Genomic DNA, 19,487 nt, shown 5'->3' with positions numbered 1-19,487 from the left:
GACTGCCAATTTAGCCATTTATCTCATAATTTTGACTTTCTTTTGTTCTGACTCTACATTTCATAAATGTGACTTCATCTGACTTATAATTTAGATTTTCTAATGCAGAATTTGACTAGAATTAAGGCATGGTTTTTGTTCCATGTATCATTTAGTTGAGGTCAGGGTCTTGGCACTAGCTCACTCAAAACGATACTTCTGCTAGTTTACACACACTTATTCAAACCTGTGTGAACTTCTTCTGTTAAAAACAAAGATATACTGAAAAATGTTTTTTTTAAAAATGTATAGTATTTTTCAGTATTTGTAAGGATGTCAATGTTACTAGTTTCTTCAGAATATCTTTGTGTTTAACAGAAGAGAAATTCATAAAAGTAACCAGTTGAGTAAATGCTGAAGAAATGAATCGCAATTAAAAGATCAGTGTTAGCTAGATAAAAAGTGGACAATAATCACTTTAAAAAACATAAGTAAATCTAAAAGCCCAGAGTTTAAGCTTTTATGACAAAACCAGCACAAATCACTTGTGTTTCTATTTTTATTGCAATGAAAGGATACAGATATAGTTTCTGACAGACAAATTATTCTCCAGATATTGCAAAAACGACAGTCCTCAACACTGATCCAAATACGGACGATTAGTTAGTTGAAGATGCTGACCACATAAAAACAACAGAATAATGGGATTTCATTTTGTTTTTATAAATGCTGCAACTACATGTTTTTACATGAGCCAGTAACAAATGAAATAACCTGCCAATTAAAAAACAAAAACAAATCTGGCACATAAATCATCATCTTTATCTCTCATAAAGACAATAAAACAGAAAACAAAAGTGAGCGAAGATCCATAGAAAGTAAAAACAAACGTCTTTAGTTCCACGAATGGTGTCAAGCCCAGTCAGTCCAGGTCTTCAAAGTCAACGACGGAGGACAAAACACAGCATTTCTACAGGAACCGACGAGATCATCTACTTACAGACGTGGTTAAAGGTTCAGACCATTTGAAGAAGAACGAGAGACGTTCACTCGAGAGCGAAGCCTTTTCCCTGCTCCTTGTGAACTTGAGATGAACGTGAATCAAGGGATGCTTTAACTAGACTTCTCACTTCTGTTTTTAAATATACCAAAAACCACCGCTGCAGCCTCTCGTGCGCCACACACACACGGTTTTCTGCATTCCAACTATTCATGGGTACACAAAGCTGTGTGTCTGACATTATAAAACAGAGCGCAGTTCATTCTCAACCTGAACTGTCGGCATCAATATCTCCCAGTAGATTTATAGAATCTATACATACTTTTGTATATGAATCTTAAATATAATCCTCAGTATGAGTCAAAGAAACAGTTAAATGGAAAAGAACACTCCAGCCAATAGTATGCAAAACCCTACGGAAGGATAACATTGGACCTCGGCACTAAAAAAAAACATAAAACTAAGGAACGAACAGGCTCTTTTGGACCACAACAAGCAGTTCAAACTGCAGATGAGTGGAGAAAGCGAGGCTATGTGGATGTATTTGAACTCTACTTGGTCCTAATTTGAACACAAATCAATACAAAAGCATCATTATCCTGCATCATTTTGGCACGAATGTGATGTAGTTTCCCCTTCTGAATGCAGGAGACCTCATCAATCTCGAGAGGAGTTTGATTTGAAATAACCGCCTCGGTAAGGTCAATTATAGATAGGTGTTTATTTATTTTAATTGATTAACTTCTCCGTGAAAATCGACGAGTTCTCTTAAGGGTCACAAAACGACGACTCTCATCAGACAAGACGAGCAAGATCTCCCAGAATTCAACACAGAAATGTGAGAGATAGTTTTGACTGATTGTAACACTCATTGGGCATCTAAGACAAAATCAGTTGGTCCGTCCAAATGATCCAAAAGCAAGAAACATTGACTCTATTGAGTGGCGAACGATCAACCAATGCGAAAGCTCACATTCCAGTCTGTATGATCACGTTTACACAACAAAGCTTGACGTCAGACGATGCGAACACACAAAATAAAGCCAAGAAAAACATGAGGTGAGGGACACTTGTGTTGTTGCATTTATAGTGTGTGTGCGCAGGGGAAGCGTTTCCAAAACAGCCTTTGCGATATTTCCATAGTCATCATCGTGAGCTGTTTCCTGCTCTCATCTAAGCTTTAAGCCAGAAGATCTCAGCCAGAACGGAAATGGGGAAACTTCTTCTGAACATGGCAGAAGTACGTCAGCAGGTCCACATGGAGAATGAGAGAATGTGTGTGCGGCGTGAGGAAAAGCTTTATGTCTGAACAGTCAAGGGCTTTGTCTGGCTTTGCTCTTCCTCCTCCTCCTCCGTGTGCTGCTCCAGCTCTTCTCTGGTGATCATCTCGAAGTCGTTGCCGTTGCTGTGCTGCGATCCTTCGTCTTCCCGCCGGTCGCTGTCTGTGTCTGTCTGATGCTCCCCTTCCTCCATGTCTTTATTGTCGTCTTCATCCTCTTCGTCCTCTTTCTTCTCGCTGTCTGATTTGTCCTCGCTGTCGGATTTCTGTGCTTTGCTGGAGTCTGCGCTCTTGCTGTCGGGTTTGTCGCTGGACTTCTTGGAGCCGGAGCGCGGACCCTTGTATTCGTGCGTGTAGAGGGGCCGGAAGGAGTCGATGAAGCCCACGTCGGCTGTTAGGTTTGGTAGGAACCAGAAGTGATGCCGGCCACCGGTCACCAGCCAGATGATCAGGAACAGGATGCATCGAGCTGAACAGAAAAAAGCAGAGCATGAGGAGAAGATAGAGACAGTTCACTGGCTTTAATAGGATGTGGAAGTGCTAAATGTAGAGATGCACTGTATTGAAAATTGTGAATACACTTGGCCAAAAAACAAAACTTTTTTTATTGTTATTTTATTAAATATTAGCGGTGTAATGGATCACGGTTGATCCCTAAGGCGTACGGATCACAACCCATGGTTCGAAACACATACGTGACTCGCAGATTGATAATTTTTTTTTACTGGTAGATTCCTCCTAAATTTGTAACAATCACAGACAGAGAGAGAGAGAGAGATTACCTCTCGCATCATTCAGATCACACGTATGAAAGTATTTAAGCTTTTCTGTAAAATATAATGATAACAAAAGAAGTTGTAATAGGTTATTCAGGATGTGGTGGGTTTCTTAAGTTATTAAGCTTGTTTAGCCTGCATTAATGCATTGAGTGCGAGCTGCACAATTAATCCTTAAAAGATCAACAACCATGCAGCATTGATGATAAATGATGGTGATTTGCTTAAGTTGATAAATTTTTCGAATCGCTGCATTCAAACCTGTGTTTGAAAAACACAAAAATCAAGAAAGAGATTGTGTCTTTAGTCTTTTGACTCAAGTTATAAACAGTCAAATAACACAGAAGTACGGGGAGAACAGTTTATGGTTTAGATAAAACCACTGATGTTTCTGGTAAAGATTAAAATCACCGTCATATGCATTTAACTCGACGCTTAAATATGAAAGTAGTTGAAATATGTCACTGAATAATTCTGCAAAAATGACACATCTAGCAATGAAACATGAAGTTTTATGAGTGAATAACTGAATCATTTATTGAGACTAAAATAAATATGGGTTGTATAAATGATAATGTTAGATTTCTACATCAGCAACAGTAGTATTAGTAACAGTGAATTGTTCACAGTACTGAATATTTTACAAGTTATTTTTATTCAGCTGATTATTTCTTCATTATATTTTTAATAACATTGCAGGTTCTCAGGTTCTCTGTCTGTTAAAATCAAAATTTTCCTGCAGTAGTGTTTTTGTAATAAATGGAAAGCAAATTACATTTGTCTCCTCCCCTTTCTGGATGATGCAAAAAAATGGTCCTATCCCGTGTATAAAAAAAAACAAAATGTGATCTGAACAGTGAGATTTGTGATCCGTTACACCACTATTAAATACTAGAATGCAATTTTGCCAGATGTTTTACATTTAACTCAACTTATTCTGATTTTATAAAACACAAGCTAAATCAATACCTAAATCATATTGACAGTTAAATGGTATTAATAGCGAACGAGTCAAAAGGTGTCATTTAACTGACGTAGCTAACTGACGTTTAGCAAGCAGAATGAACATGCATTCTATAAAATAAATGAATAGAAGGCATGTTATTTGCTTTTCAGGTGAGTATGTGCAGTTCATGTATAGATGTATACATGTACAAGAGTACAACATAGAGAAAAAACTACACTTGTGTCATTGAAATAAATGGGTTTCATATCGCAGAGCTTTCCGTGTCTGGTGTGAAAGCCACTTCACTCTGCGCAGTGACTACGGGTGGACCACGAGAGTGAAACCAGCATGCTGAACGCAGTTCACTTTTTTCAGCATATATTTAAAGACCAATTATTTTAGAAGATTTTTAGAAGTAAAATAAGTCTCTGATGAGTGGATGTGTGATGTTTTAGCTAAAAACACCACACAATTTTTTTTATAACTCTTTGAAACTTCTTTTAGGATTCGATCCAAATTGTGCCATTTTAAATTTAAATTCAAATTAGATTGTGCTATTTCCAAAAGAGGATGAAGCTACAAATGCCTGTGTGTCAGCATAGTGGCAGCAGTCTATGGAGACCATGGTGTTCATTTGTGCATACTAAATCTCCAGATTTATAATGCATCATAGTCGCTGACATTATCTTCAGCAGGTGAAAACTTAAATGGGGGAAGACTGCTTCTCACTAAGGCCTGTTTATGCTAATGAGAGAAAGATCATCATTAATGGGCGGGGCTTTACCCCTCTGATGACATGAAAATGTCAGAAAATGTCAATCAAAGTGTTTCTGCAGAATGTTTTTATCAAGTGTAATAATAAAAAATGTAATTGATTAATTTGTACCATTAGAGGCTGAATATATGGCTGGATATATTCACACACTGTAATCACACAGCAGTGTTAAAGCTCATTATGAAAGTGATTTTTGCATAAGAGGTCAACTTAAAACCAAATACTGCATATGCTATTATTCAGCTGATCATTTTCGGTGGGCAAAAATTCAGTGCATCCCTAGTTGAACTTTTACCAACGGCCAGGAGAAGGATGCTGGCGACAAAACATCCTGCTGCCACGCTAAGGTAGTACACTCCAACTCTCATCTCAGCGGGCCAGAGAGGGAAGAGAGTGGCTGCGATGACGGCAATAACTGTAAACAAAAACACACAGAATTATATGAAGCCATCTTGGTGTCGATGACAAAAGAATACAGAATAGTAGAAGAGATCCTACCTAGAATCAACCCCATGGCAAAGGTTTTAAAGTGGACTGGATCATAAATCCAAAAATAAACCTGCAGGAAAGACAAATGTTTCATCTTTCTAATGATTGGTTTAAAAGAAGACAAGGGAAAGCAATAAATTAATGATACAAATGTTAATTTATAATAAAACATTTTAATAAATAAACCCAACGTTATCAAAATAATATTTAGGTTACAAAAACTGTGAAAAATAAATGATATATTCTAAATGATAATTTAAGTTATAACTAGTAAAATACAACTAACGTGAATAACATTATTAAAATTATTGCTAGATTTTCCCTGTTCTCTTCAGGGGTCTATAGCAACACATAGAACCATTTGCAGGGAAGTTATGAAAACTCTAGCACCACCAAGTGTCCAAATTTGCACTCACACACGATAAAAACCTTTGAACCATGAGGACACTTTATGCTCATTCTCTAACTCAAGATGTTTGTGTCAAGCAAATAAAAGGAGGGGGGAACTGTTTTTGTGACCCAAAGATATCATTTCCTTTCATAAAAATGTAACATAATATGATACTATTCAAAAAACACCTTATCTAGACAGTTTGTTAGATTTATATTCATTTTGGCACAGACCATCTTCAAACTGTCCTGCTAAACTAAAAGAAACATTTGAAATGTTTACCACCTAAGATTAATCATTTTATTTGTTCCACTTTATATTAAGCGGCCTTAACTAATATATACTTACACTAAAATTAACATTTTGTTACATTGTACTTAGTTTAAATAAATGTTTTTACATTGTACTTATGCTTGATTAAACACCTGCATGTAATTACATCTGTAAATATTTCTGTTTTCGTACTTATAATTACACTGCTGACCATCCCTTACATTTAAACCCACCCTTAAACCCACCCGTACCACCAAACCCGTCTCTAATCCTATTTGTATCTTACATCCAGAGCACCAGAAGTGTTCTGCAAAACATTAGAAAAACCAGTAAGTAGTGTTTTTATGTAAATACTAGTTAAGGCCACTTAATATACAGTGGGACCATTTTATAATAATAATAAAAAAATGTACTTTTTCCAAAAAATTATTTTTATCTTCAGTTGAACACAAAATAAGATCATTTGAAGAATACTGGAAACTGAAAGCCTTGGACTTCCATAGCATTTTTTCTACAATAAACATCAATGGTTGTCGATTGCCAACATTCTTCAAAATATCTTCTTTTGGATTCAACAACAAAAAAAAAAAGGTTTTCTGGAACCACTAAAGGGTAAATTTGAACTGTAGGGACATGAACAACAATACATCGATCTTAAAAATCAAATATGTTTTGTGCCACGCTTTAGCAAAAACTGCTATTTTCCACCTGCAGTACCTGGACAGGTAGATTTTAAAATACTCTAATTGAAATAAAAAAAGAGAAAGAACAAGAAAACATGTTACAATTCAAAATATACAGGTGCACACACAAACAATAAAACACAAACATCCTTGGTGTACATATTTATAGATGGAAAATTATGTAAATTTGTAAATTAATAGCAAGTGGAATTTACCTTTTACCTTTAAAGAGACTATACATAATTTGCCAAAAATGAAAATAACCTCATAATGTATTCCCCCTCATGTGCTTTTAAACCTTTGTGAGTTTCTTTCCTCTGTTAAACACAAAAGAAGATATTCTGAAGAATGCTGGTTTCTGGCATCCATTGACTTGCATAGTATTTTTCCCTTCTATGGAAGTCAATGGGTGCCAGCAACCAGCATCTTTCAAAATATCTTCTTTTGTGTTTTCTGTTCATTTTGGGGTTTGAATCCATCAAGTGAAATGTAAGCTATACACAGGCATCTGCTACATATTATTTCACTCCTCCTGACCTCATTGCCATCCAAGAACAGCTGGTCATCATGAGGCTCCAGTTTGAACTTCTTCTTCACATCCTTCTTCTTTTTTGGAGATCCAGGACTGTCATCCTAAACACACAGAGAGAAAAGCAAGCATCAAGACCTGCACATTATTCATTTTGTTCCCCATCCTGCCAGATGTTGTACATTTTTCTCCTTCTTTGTGTCCGCAGCCTCAGAATCCTTCTTTTTGTCCTTGTCTTTTTTGCTCTTCTTCTCCTCTTCCTTGCTGCTGTCACTTTTAGCCTTCTCTTTTTCTTTTTCTTTCTCTTTGTCCTTTTCTTTCTTGACGTCTTTCTCTGGCTTCTTCTTCATCACTTTCAGGGCTCGGTGGAAGAACTGCTTTTTTAAGAGCCTGTAAACAGTAAAAGATGGTACAAATGATTGATTGAACAATAATCGTTAGTTCACTAGAGAAACGAAAGAGACTAGATTTACCTGTTGCAATAGTCCACCACCGACTCTCTGGTTGTGAACAAAGCTTCTTCGCCCTTTTTTGCTTTGGCCCACTTTGAATCCAGCAGACAGTCGACTGCTTTAGAGGCTGAGGAGCAGAAAATGAACGTTTGGTCGATCTTTGGTATAAAAGGAGGTAAATGAAGAGAGCAGAACAGGAACAGGTACACACTCACCGACAAAGTAATCCACTCGATGTCCCATCATGTTGGTGGATTTGGTGGGGCAGTTAAAGCGCAGGTATTTGGCCACTGCCTTCTCCTCCTTTGTAGGTTCACTGACCTCCTAAAAAAGTGAGGAAGAAGGTCCTGGTGATAAGACTGATCTGATGAAGATCTACACAATGTCTGAATCTGTAGTCAGAGCACACTAAATATAGAGTACAGTTATCAGTGGTGTAAAGTAACTAAATTACAAATACTCAAATTACTGTAATTGAGTAGTTTTTCTCAGGAATTGTAATTTAGTAAGTAGTTTAAAAAAAGTGTACTTTTACTTTCCTTTGAGCACATTTTTAGTGTAGTAATCAGTACTTTTACTCCACTACATTTCTTCAACCTTCAGTCACTACTTTATTTTTTCTTGTCTATGGGAATTAGAAAAATCAGTCCTGTGATTCCTGTCCAATCAAATCTCACATAGAAGGTATACCAAAATAGGGTTGATCAAAAGAAATATATTAATGCAATTCAAATACATAATATATGAATTGATGTTTACTTTAAACTTATTATATTGTTCAATTAAAATTTATTTTTGTCAAATAATTTTGTGGCTAAAAATTATCGGTTCAGGCACCGTTTTGGCACTGTCACCGTTTTAAATGTATCAATTTAGCATCGGTATTGAAATTACCCCAAATGATACCCAACCCTACCTCAAAACATGTGCGCTTTATAATTGCAGCAAACTGTTTGGAAGCATTAAAAGTGTACAAGGTGTCCAAAATCTTTACATACATTGACCCAGAGACTCTTAAGATGCATGTCACTAATGAGAAGATGATAGATGTTAACTGAATGACGATCAAAATGGCCTTAAACATCCAGCAGGCACAAGATGTCAACATGATGTCAGAATTGAGTTGTACCCCAGTCTCATGGGGATGTTGTTTTACCATGAAAATCATGTAAGTGTCAGCATGTGATGCCAAAATGACATTGGATGTTGGCTCAACATTGGATTTTGGTGACTTTCCAACACAACCTAAAGTCAACCAAATATCAATGTCATTTGATGTTGTTACTGAACAAATAATGTTGCTCTTAGATGCTGGCTACACAATCTAACCTAAAGTTAATGTCTTATGATGTTGTGTGCCTGCTGGGCAATAACTCGATGCACTACAGAATGTTACGTTTACACACATGCACAAATTACATGTAAACGCATCAGCTTTTAAAAGCTAACTCACTACTCTTGAGTACTTTTGAAATGGCTACTTTTTACTCATAATTTGAGTAATATTTACAACAGATGCTTTTACTCTTCTTACACTACATTTTTAGGCAAGTAATGGTACTTTTACTCGAGTATGATTTTTCAGTATTCTTTCCACCACTGACAGATATGCAGGATGCCAGGAGTTGATATTAGTGATTTTTCTCTGTGAAAATATATTTTTTTTAAATGCTATTTTTTGGTGATTTAAAGTTGAATTTTCAGCATCAGCACTCTTGATTCTTTTGAAATCACTCAAATAACTCTAATGTGCTCTATTGTTATTGGTGTATTTACTAGATCACAGTTTCTATTATTCAAATGTTTTAAAGATAGAATTTTCAATTTGTCTGTGAATTTTCATCTTTTACCCATCCTCAACTCGTTCTTTCTTCTGCTGAACACAAACGATTAATGCTGGGGAAAACAACTCTCTTCTACGGCATTATTTGTTCCTAATATGAATGTTTTTTTAAACAATCTTCAATTAAGATTATATTCCTTTGAGTTCAACAGAGGAAAGAAATTCATTAAATGTTCAAAACCACCAGGGAGTAAATGAGGAAAATTCGCATTTTTGGGTCCCTTTAACACTGACAATAACAAACATGATTAAGATTGACGGATGATTTTTAAAGATAAATCTATTAATAAAGTTAATGATTTCAAGTATCTTGGCATAGCTAATTTAAAATTTGAAAGTCATGTTAAAAATATGTGTCAAGCCAAGTCTAAATTGTTTTCGTTTTATTAGAAGATTTTTAACATGTCAAACTGCAAATTTCTACATGCACACAATGATTTTCACACTTATCATATTGTATTACATCATGGTCACAAGCCTCTTTAACCACATTAAAGCCTATTGAGTCGATACATAAACAAGCAATTAAAATGCTGGATTTAAAGCCTATGCAATGGCATCATTGTGAGGTTTTAAGTAAACATTAGATTTTTAGTAGGGCTGTGCAATTTGGGAAAAATATCTAATTGTGATTTTTTGACAGATTTTGTGAATCTAAATTAATTCAAGCTTCAGCATAATAATCTGTAAGCCGTGGGAACAATTCTGTGACAGCTCTTAAAAATTTCCTTGACATAGGGTATCGTGGGGAGTCGTAAGCGACAAATAGGCGTCCTGACACAAGATTCAATCCTTTCTTCTCGTGTGATGGCATAATTTACGACAACCGATACCATGTCTCCCGACACCATCACAAAAAGTCTAGCATGCTTAATTTTCTGAAGCATAACGGACTGGCTTTGAAGCACTTGAAGTATTTGTACGTCACTTCACCTGAAATGTATTCATTCATTTTGTTTATTTTGTAGATAACTGACCAACAAAAAAACCCATTAAAATATATAAAAATTTTACCAAATGAAATTTGTTACAAAAAGAGCATTTTTTAACCAAATTAGGCTTTATGAAGCATTCAAAAATTCAGTTTCAATGTTTACAGTATCTATTTTTTTTCAGTCTTATCAGGTAAGTAATTCAAAATTTCACTTTGTGATTCGCTCTTTTAAGAGTTTGTCGCAGTTGTTGCAGCTACTGTATCATATTGACAGGAGCAGAAATTAACTGATTCAGAATGAACGAAAGCGTCAGAAAACATACAATAGGCTACCATAAAATGTGTGAATTCTACAATGTTTGCAACCTTAAAGGGCTCCACAATGGTCATAAAATGGTCTATTGTTGTGCAAACGTGTGAACATTTAGTGACTTTTCCACATGTAACATTACGTATTGTCGACAGACCGTTAATGACAATACTACCGTTACAAACTACAGTGGCACCGCCAGTATTTTGGACCCATAATATCAAAATACTACCAAACACTCAGAAATAGTACGTGAGCTGTCACTGTGGTGGTACCTTTTCAAAAGCTACACATTTGTACCTAAAGGGTCTATATTGGTGCCTCAAAAGTATATATTAGCATCTAAAAATTTTAAAAGGAACACTTTTGTACTTTTTAGGTACTAGTATGTACCCTTGAGGTATCAATATGGACCAACCCAGAGATAGATCACGTACCTTTATTTCTTAGAGTGTAGTACCAGTAAACTGTGCAAACCACAATCAAGACTGATATTTATAACAAAACCAACAATAAAATGAAATGTCCAACAAATCCTGGTTTGTCCCTTTGGCTACAGCCTTTAATTCCAGTGAAAGATGACATTCAGGAAAATCCAGGTGAACAGCAAAGCAGAACTCCAGCTAAACCCCTGTGAACAGCTTTGACATCTGGCCTTGTCCTCATCTACTCGATGAATGTGAACTCATTAAAAGCCTCAGCCCTACACACACTGATGTGCTGTCACTGTGTAATCCATATCACACTGAAAAGACCATCTCCATACAGACTCACTGTGTCCTCACTGACCAGCTGTATTAAACTAAAAATTATGTCAACAGAGATATCATTCAGAGTACTAATGAATGACTGCCAGGCGTAACTACACTCTTAAGCTGGAGGTCTTATTATGAGGCTGTTTTCAGGCTCTACAATCCTTCAGTCATACTCTATTTGGTCAGAATGTCTCCCGCATGACTCATATTCAAAGACATGTTAAATGAACACCATATAAACATGGTGTTTGTCTGGGTTTGGACTGTGGAGTGACTGGAAGTTTGCCTAATATTCCTCTGGATTTTGTAAAGGAAGTCAGCCATGTGTTTATTGACAATATTGTCCTATTTTGTTTTGAACTGCTCGAGACCCTGGGCTTGTTATCAGCTAGGATTTTGCGGTCTTGCGTTAGACATGCTGTGTGCTTCAGATTAACTGCTTGAGGGGTTTGTTCACCTTGTTTTGAAGAATGTCGTGGCCTCAATATTAGATATTTTTCTAAATATTTTCAAAAGAATATTCGAAATGACAAAAGGGTGAGTGAATGATAATCCAGTATTATTTATTTAAAATAAATTAGCTTTTAATTTACTCACCCTCCTAAAATGTAAGATATAGGTGACTAAATACTATTTTTAGCTGAATCCAGTCCTTGGTAATTCAGAAAATACAAGTCAATGTCTACAATCACTTAGAGTAAAATTAAAATATGGCTCCGGGTGACATGTTGAAAGCTAAAAAATCAGTCTGAACAAGACACTGAACATTATTTACATTATCATCTTTAATTCACAGCCTCCGCAAATGTTGAGGAACAAAATATTTTTGTTGTTTTTTCATATTGATTCATTCATTTTCTTTTTAGTCCCTTTATTAATATGAGGTCACCACAGCGGAATGAACCGCCAACCTAACCAGCATATGTTTTACGCAGCGGATGCCCATCTAGCCACAACCCATCACTGGGAAACATCCATACACACTCATTCACATACTCATACACTATGGACAATTTTAGCATACCCCATTCACCTGTACCACAGGTCTTTAGACTTGTGGGGGAAACTGGAGCACCCGGAGGAAACCCACCGAACATGGGGAAAACATGCAAACTCCACACAAAAATGCCAACTGACCCAGCAGAGGCTTGAACTAGTGACCTTCTTGCTGTGAGGCAAACGTGCTACCCACTGCTCCAACTTGTCAGCCTGTTTTTTCATACACTTTACATTTTTTCTCTAGTTTTCTCTAGTAATCACATATTTCCCATCAACAATGATTTTGTAGTTGTTAATGATCGTTATTGTAATAATGAGCTAATGATTCTTATTTAAACTTTGTGTCCTTTAATAATAATCACATTTATATAAAACGTGATTGCGTTGCTTATTACAGCACCAAATAGATGAAGACTTAATAGGCGATTTTAAATCTTAAACTGGACAATGCCAGGAACAACATATTGATTGAAAATGAATTGACTAATTAAAGGGCTTTGTTAACACTCTACAGTAATGCTCTATTTGTTTAAATATCTTAATTTAACTGAACTCACAATGAAAATTACAAACTACATTTATTAATCTAAATTGATGTTAATTCCTTAATGTCAAAAAACTCACTAAAATCTAAAGTGGTAATTGTTTTATTAGTCTTTATTTTAGAGTTAATAACTAATAAAATTAACATTAACATTATAATTAAATGTCTTACTCTTGATTTTAGGGTAATAACTAATGTGACTTGAGTAAATTGTTATATAGTGTACTTTATAATCCTTTTGCAATCAAATGTTTTTAAAACATTTACGCTTATCATGCATGTACAATAAAGCAATGCAATTTTTTGTTATTATACCAGTTTAAATACCGATATAGCATCACAATAGCAATGATTCGCAAAAGAACATTTAATAGTATCATAAGCCTATTGAATGTCACTCATTTGGCTAAAAAAATATCTTATATTCCAAAAGTAATTATAGGTCCCATATAAAACATCAAGAGAGTACAAGGTATTGCTAGGATTTACTTTACAAGGTATAATATTGTCAAGTAATATCACACATTAGAACTGCACAAAATATCATTTCAGTATCGATATCGCAATGTGATGTTTCACAATAGTCACACTGCAGAATATTCAATGTTGAGTCTGGATTATAGTGTTTTATTTGCATGTGTTTTGAGGCCTGTGAGTGTATGAGGATTTTTAATAGCATTCAGGCATAAGAAACTGTACAATGTACAGTTGCACAGATCTCACTTGCAGCATCCAGCTATAATGGAAAAAAATGACATCCTTCTCCAATGCAAGCAAACAGCATCAGCTCATGTGCGTCCATACATCATTATGGGCAAGAAAGCTCTAGAGTTTAGTGTACAAACTCAGAAACTATTTGATAAGGCAGTGGATTAAAGGTAAAGATATTTTAAATAATATTTGATTTCTTGCACACATTGATCGTTTTGCTTTATGAGACCTCAATGTATCACCAAGAGCCACAGGTATTTATTTTGTTTTGCTGCTACATGTTTTTTGACTCTCAAAGTGCTGGTAGTCATTGACTTACATTATACAAACAGTCAAGGATTAGATTTTCAGCTAAAAAACTTCTTCCACTGAAGGAAATATTTGTTTATCTACATCTTGGATGACCTATAAGTGAGAGAATATTCCCAGAAACATTTATCTTTTCACCACATCCATTAAACACCTGGCATAATGATCATCTTTACAATAAAATCATTGAGGTGTATTTGTTTGTTTTAGACTGGGAAACATTTCAAGGCTTAAATACTTGATTTCATTTCCTATTGACAGTTTCGAAGTAAGAATAATGCAAGCTTTCTTAATTATCACTCAGAGTGGGAATTCTTTTAGTGTGTACTTGGCCTTTAAGATGAATGTTTATACACTGGAAGAAAGCAGACCAGTAATGACAGTGGATTTCAACCTGTTGCATAAGAGCAAAAACTAACAAACATGCTGAAACGATCAGCAAGAGGTACTCTCTTATCAAGACAACAGGTCATTACTCAAAAATCCTCTGTTCTTACATAACACATTTATTACTGGAACACACCGAAACACCGTGGCTCAAAACCAAATGACCCAGAGAACGTTTTGATAGAATTATAGAATTTATGGAAAATACATTCTTACAACGAGGACCACAAATGTTCAAGTTGTTATTCAATTAAAAATCCATATGCATTTGAATAACATCTTAAAGATGATTGAGGTGAAGTTGGTTTTATATTTGCACATTCATTCAGTGACAACTTGTGACGAGACATGGACCAGTAGAAGATTCTGACAGTGTGATAACCTTGGATCAAAATATATTGGTTTTACGTTATTGTCATTACTGTTCTAAAATATATTCTTTTTAAATGTCTGATTAAAAAACAAGAACTTTTTTCTGCTTTGAACACAATGGCTGTGTACGAAATTGCATACTTCCATATTATATAGTACGATAAATACAGTACGCGAGCTGAGTAATATGTCCGGATTCACTGAAATTGAAAAACAGTACGCAAGAAGTACCCAGATGATCTACTACTTCCAGCAGGATTCTGAACTGCCCATCCAATGGACGATATGGTATCCCATAATGCACAATGACAGAATTCATGACTGGAAATAAAGCGGATGTAGTACGTAGTCATGTTAAAATGGCGGATGTAGTACGTGTACGACCAAGCTTCATTCATACTACTCACATTCATATTGTACTTTTTTCACGTAATGTGCGTTTTCAGAGGTATAGTGTGGAAGGAGGGCTTTTCAAAAATGTTAGGTGAAACGCCAGTGTGGACGTGGATCGTTTTCGTTCTAAAATGCCATTTTAAAACTAAGACGTATTAGTGTAAACGGGGCTTATGTGTGTATTTTTCGTCAGCGGGTTGCTGCTGCAACAGGGGCGGAATCAAGTCCCCCCTGACAATTGGGTCCGCCTAGGACCCTGGGTGACCGTATTGGTTCACTAGAGTTGTGTGTGTGTGTGTATATATATATATATATATATATATATATATATATATATATATATATATATATATATATAAATGCAGCAACATTTTGTTTAAATGCATGCAATTTAAAAGAGTGCTATAATGACATAAAACATGGAGAATTTCTCTTTTTTGCTTTTGTTTTAGATACTACAACAGCCTACAACATGCTGCCACTTCTTATGTAAATATAGAATGTTACATATAAATACATAAAAACATCAAAAAGACATCATTTAATGTTTTCAAACATTTCAAATATTTTAACTATGCGCATCTTCAACTTGTAGTTACTGATAATAATGTTACTAATATGATAAATCTTGTTAAAATCTCAAGACTATAGACTATGAAAAGCACTTTTGAGCAGGCATTCAACACAGGGATTGGGGTCCAACAACACTGAATGTCTATCAGTGTTGGACAATGGCATCGTCTATTGACAGAACCCTACTAGAGATACTGTTGTTCTAAAAAAAAAAAAAAACTTTTGCTTGCATATCCTGTAGAAATGATATAACAGAAAATTTGGCCAGTTTGAAAACCTTGACTTTTGCTAAACCGCGGTATACCTTGAAAACGGTTAACGTCCCATGCCTGCTTGTGACATGCTCCCTATATTGTTTAGCATGGTACTTTAAATATTCGGTCTGAAATCACATGAAAGTATAACTTCAAAACAACATTAGTACTATTTATTTGTCATTGGTGGCTAATATGATTTCATTCCTTAGAATTTGCAAATAATAATTTTCTGAAAACATAATTAGGGAGAAAGTCAGAATGTGCGAATATAACACCGGCTTTACTTCAATTTAAAGATGCTACACAAAATGAAGAATGGCTTTAAATGGATAATACACCACCTGCAAATAATCTGGCTGTAATAATTCAATTGTTTGAAATTTACAAGCTTTTCTGACTGAAAACACAGTTCTTATATTGCAGTGTATTTATATAATTAAAGTATATGGTGACTGTGGCATTCTGCCAATCGAAAACTTTATTTATCTTTATAGAATGAAGCAACATGCATGAGTAAATAATGACTTTTTATTTTGGTGGTGAAAGGTCCCTAACTATAAAAGCAAAGCGATTTAAATGTGGCATTTGTGCAATCATTGATAAGTGATGGATTATGTGCGCTATTTGCAGGAATCCGTGAAGCATAAGAGACAACAGCTGGTTAAAGGGAACAGTCTGCAAAGCGAACAGTCTGTACTGAGCCAACATGGCCAACTCCATCAGCTGAGCCGCCACACACACACACACACTTCACCGGGAGACACAACAAAACCAGGTCATGCTCACATTACACCCACAGAGACAGTTTATAGATGTTTAAACTCCTGACAATACAATGCCGAAGCGAAGCGGGGGGAAATGCGCCAGCACTGATAAATAATCCACCTCCCCTATATGAGAGAGCAGTGCAAAAATAACGGATCAAAGTACAACCGTAATGTCGTGCCGAACAATTACTAGCTCGAAAAATCTTTCAATGTCAAACGGGGACCAAACATTAAGCTTTTGATAGCATATTTTATCTGAATCTGGTACCTGAATTCGCTTCTTGTGTCGCCTGCGCTCCGCCATGATTTCTAACTTCTGGGTTCCCTTGACGTGGTCACGAACAGAGTGAAGAGGGAACTCTCGCGATATTCACTTCTTTCTTCGCGGATGAAGTGAGTGAATGAATACTGCCATCTGAAGAGCAGGTGAGGCACACAAAATATAGGAGATATAACGGAATAAAGGTTAAAGACACAATTCAGGTAATCTAAGTACATTCAGAATGTTAATCCTGTCTTTTCATGTTCTTTTATTTTTGTTGTTGCAATTTTAGGGTGTAAAATATTGTAGGCTATAAATATTTTTAAAATTAATGAAACCAAACAAAAAACAATTGAGTAATATTTTTATTTCCTCTATGTATTATAAATCTTGTTTTTTCGTTTGCTTATATATATATATATATATATATATATATATATATATATATATATATATATATATATATATATATATATATATATATATATATATATATATATATATATATATATATATATATATATATATAAACCTCTAAATGCGATCTGAAATTCTTCTCTTAAATGAGCATCAGGATCCTGTATGTATGTTCAGTAATGTCCAGTCCTTTTCCTGGTCTTTAAAGTGAAATATCTTAACATAAACAAAGGAGGCAGAGAACATTTTTTCATTTGTGATGGAAATTTCAGAAGGCACATATATATATATATGAAGAGTTTTTGTATGGTTCTCAAATCTGATAGTTCATAGCCGTGCAATATTCTGCAATTGACAGCGCTTGTCCTGTCCACTTGTCCTTGTACTTTTGAGGCTTTTTTTTAGTTGAGAATGTAGTTGTTTAGATTGCAAATAGGTATTTTATTTATAAGGATAGTGCTTATTTTAAAATATTTATAGTTTCTGAGGGACAGAGGAGCGTCAGTGGCCATTAACCTGTCATTGAGCAGAGCAACGATGGTTGACAGTATCTATCCACAAGATGGCGACAGAGACGACATAATAAGCCCTTAGAGGAGGAAAAAAGCTGCGTTATTTCTAACTACAGGTGATCAAATCATTATTAAACTGGTAAGTGACTTTCTAAGTTGATCTCTCTCTCTTGTATGTTGTAGTGCTGTATTTATAGTAATTGTAGTGTATTGAGCGTGAGATGGGACTCTCATGTCATATTAGGAATGTATGTATTTTGTGTTGGCCAGGCTTCGATTACACTGCGAGGCTTAGTGCTCAAATCTGATTTTTTCTCAGATCTGATTTTTTGGCTTGGCTGTTCACATGATCATGGCTGTAACAGACCATGGTCCTAAACTGACCAGTATGCGCAAAAGTACATTACGGAGAGCACAAAATGTCTAATTATGCACACAATGTGTATACTGTATGAAGCACGATGTCAGATCATGCTTTTATGATTATTACCCTTTTCACAGACAACCGTGGTGTGTTTTATGAACTGTGAAGGACTTGTTCTGCTTCTAATAATGTGTATTTTGGCATTTGAGACCTAAAAAAAGTTTCCTGTGATTGAGCACCAGTTTTGCCTTCAAAATTTTTTTCAAAATGAACAACCAACTTTCTGTGGTAAAGTAATCGCAATGCAATACAATGCTGCTGAGGAGTAGATGAAGTTTGCTGCACAGAATGTTGACACATGTCGCTCGAAGATTATGTAAAAGTCACATGAAATCCGACAAGAAATTCACACTGCGGTCACATTGCAAAACATCCGATCTGTGTCTGATTTAAGCCTACATATGAAAGTGGCACAAATCTGAAGTAAAAAGATCAGATTCGGCCCACATTTGCCCAATAGTATCTGGATGCAGCCTTTATGACGCAAGCAGCTGAGATTGCATCACTCATGTCAGACTCAATGGAGTGAGTGATGTCACTGTGACAAGCAAGGTTAGGTGAGTGCATTAAAAAGCATTGGATGCAGCTTAGATTGCACTGCACCAGATCTGCATCCAGACCCCTCTCCATTTGCCTGCAGTGTGAACGTAGCCTTTGTTTAACCCTGAGTTACTTTTTGGTTGGCCGTTTGTTTGTTTCTAATGCATCTCCTGTTTTCATTACTGCAGACTAGTTCAGTAAAAAGAAAGAAAAAAGAAACGCAAGCATGTGTTTAGCGTTTTTCCTTATTGCAGACACAACAGTAATCTGATAGTGTTTCACTGCATTGGGGATAATTATTGTGATTTCCTGATTGCAACAGTGAAATACTGGGAAATCTCTGTAGACTGATGGCATTTCATGTCGTTCAGCCGTATAATTTTAAAATGGGAGCAAAATCACTTTTGTCATCACTTTAGACATTACGCTAGAGAATCATTCGAATACTAGCTCTAAAGTGACATTGGTGAAGTAGCAATTGTATCTATTGTTCTGACGTCAGCTGCAGATGTGAATGAATGGCGGAAGAAAGTAGTTCCTCTTACAAATGGGTTTTTAGACTCTCGTGTTTGATTTTCTTTTTTATATACACGATTATGCCGTCGA

The 19,487-nt window shown here is 35.5% G+C and overlaps 2 protein-coding genes across 2 annotated transcripts in view; one reads left to right on the top strand and one right to left on the bottom strand.

Annotated features, from left to right (window-relative positions):
* Window positions 1-19,487, top strand: part of skila (SKI-like proto-oncogene a) — a 672,908-nt gene that overhangs the window by 85,551 nt on the left and 567,870 nt on the right. The gene's annotated exons all lie outside the window — the stretch shown is intronic.
* sec62 (SEC62 homolog, preprotein translocation factor) lies at window positions 521-17,089 on the bottom strand. Its single transcript, NM_001025530.2, is given in 8 exon segments — window positions 521-2,727; window positions 5,051-5,170; window positions 5,254-5,314; window positions 7,129-7,224; window positions 7,303-7,510; window positions 7,594-7,699; window positions 7,788-7,896; window positions 16,995-17,089. Coding segments are annotated over 8 exon segments (1,185 nt in total). The 5' UTR covers window positions 17,031-17,089; the 3' UTR covers window positions 521-2,278.

Source organism: Danio rerio, chromosome 2, assembly GCF_052040795.2.
Source record: "Danio rerio strain M-AB ecotype USA chromosome 2, GRCz13ab, whole genome shotgun sequence".
NCBI classification, from domain to species: domain Eukaryota; kingdom Metazoa; phylum Chordata; class Actinopteri; order Cypriniformes; family Danionidae; genus Danio; species Danio rerio.
This window is presented reverse-complemented; position numbering and strand designations above follow the sequence as displayed.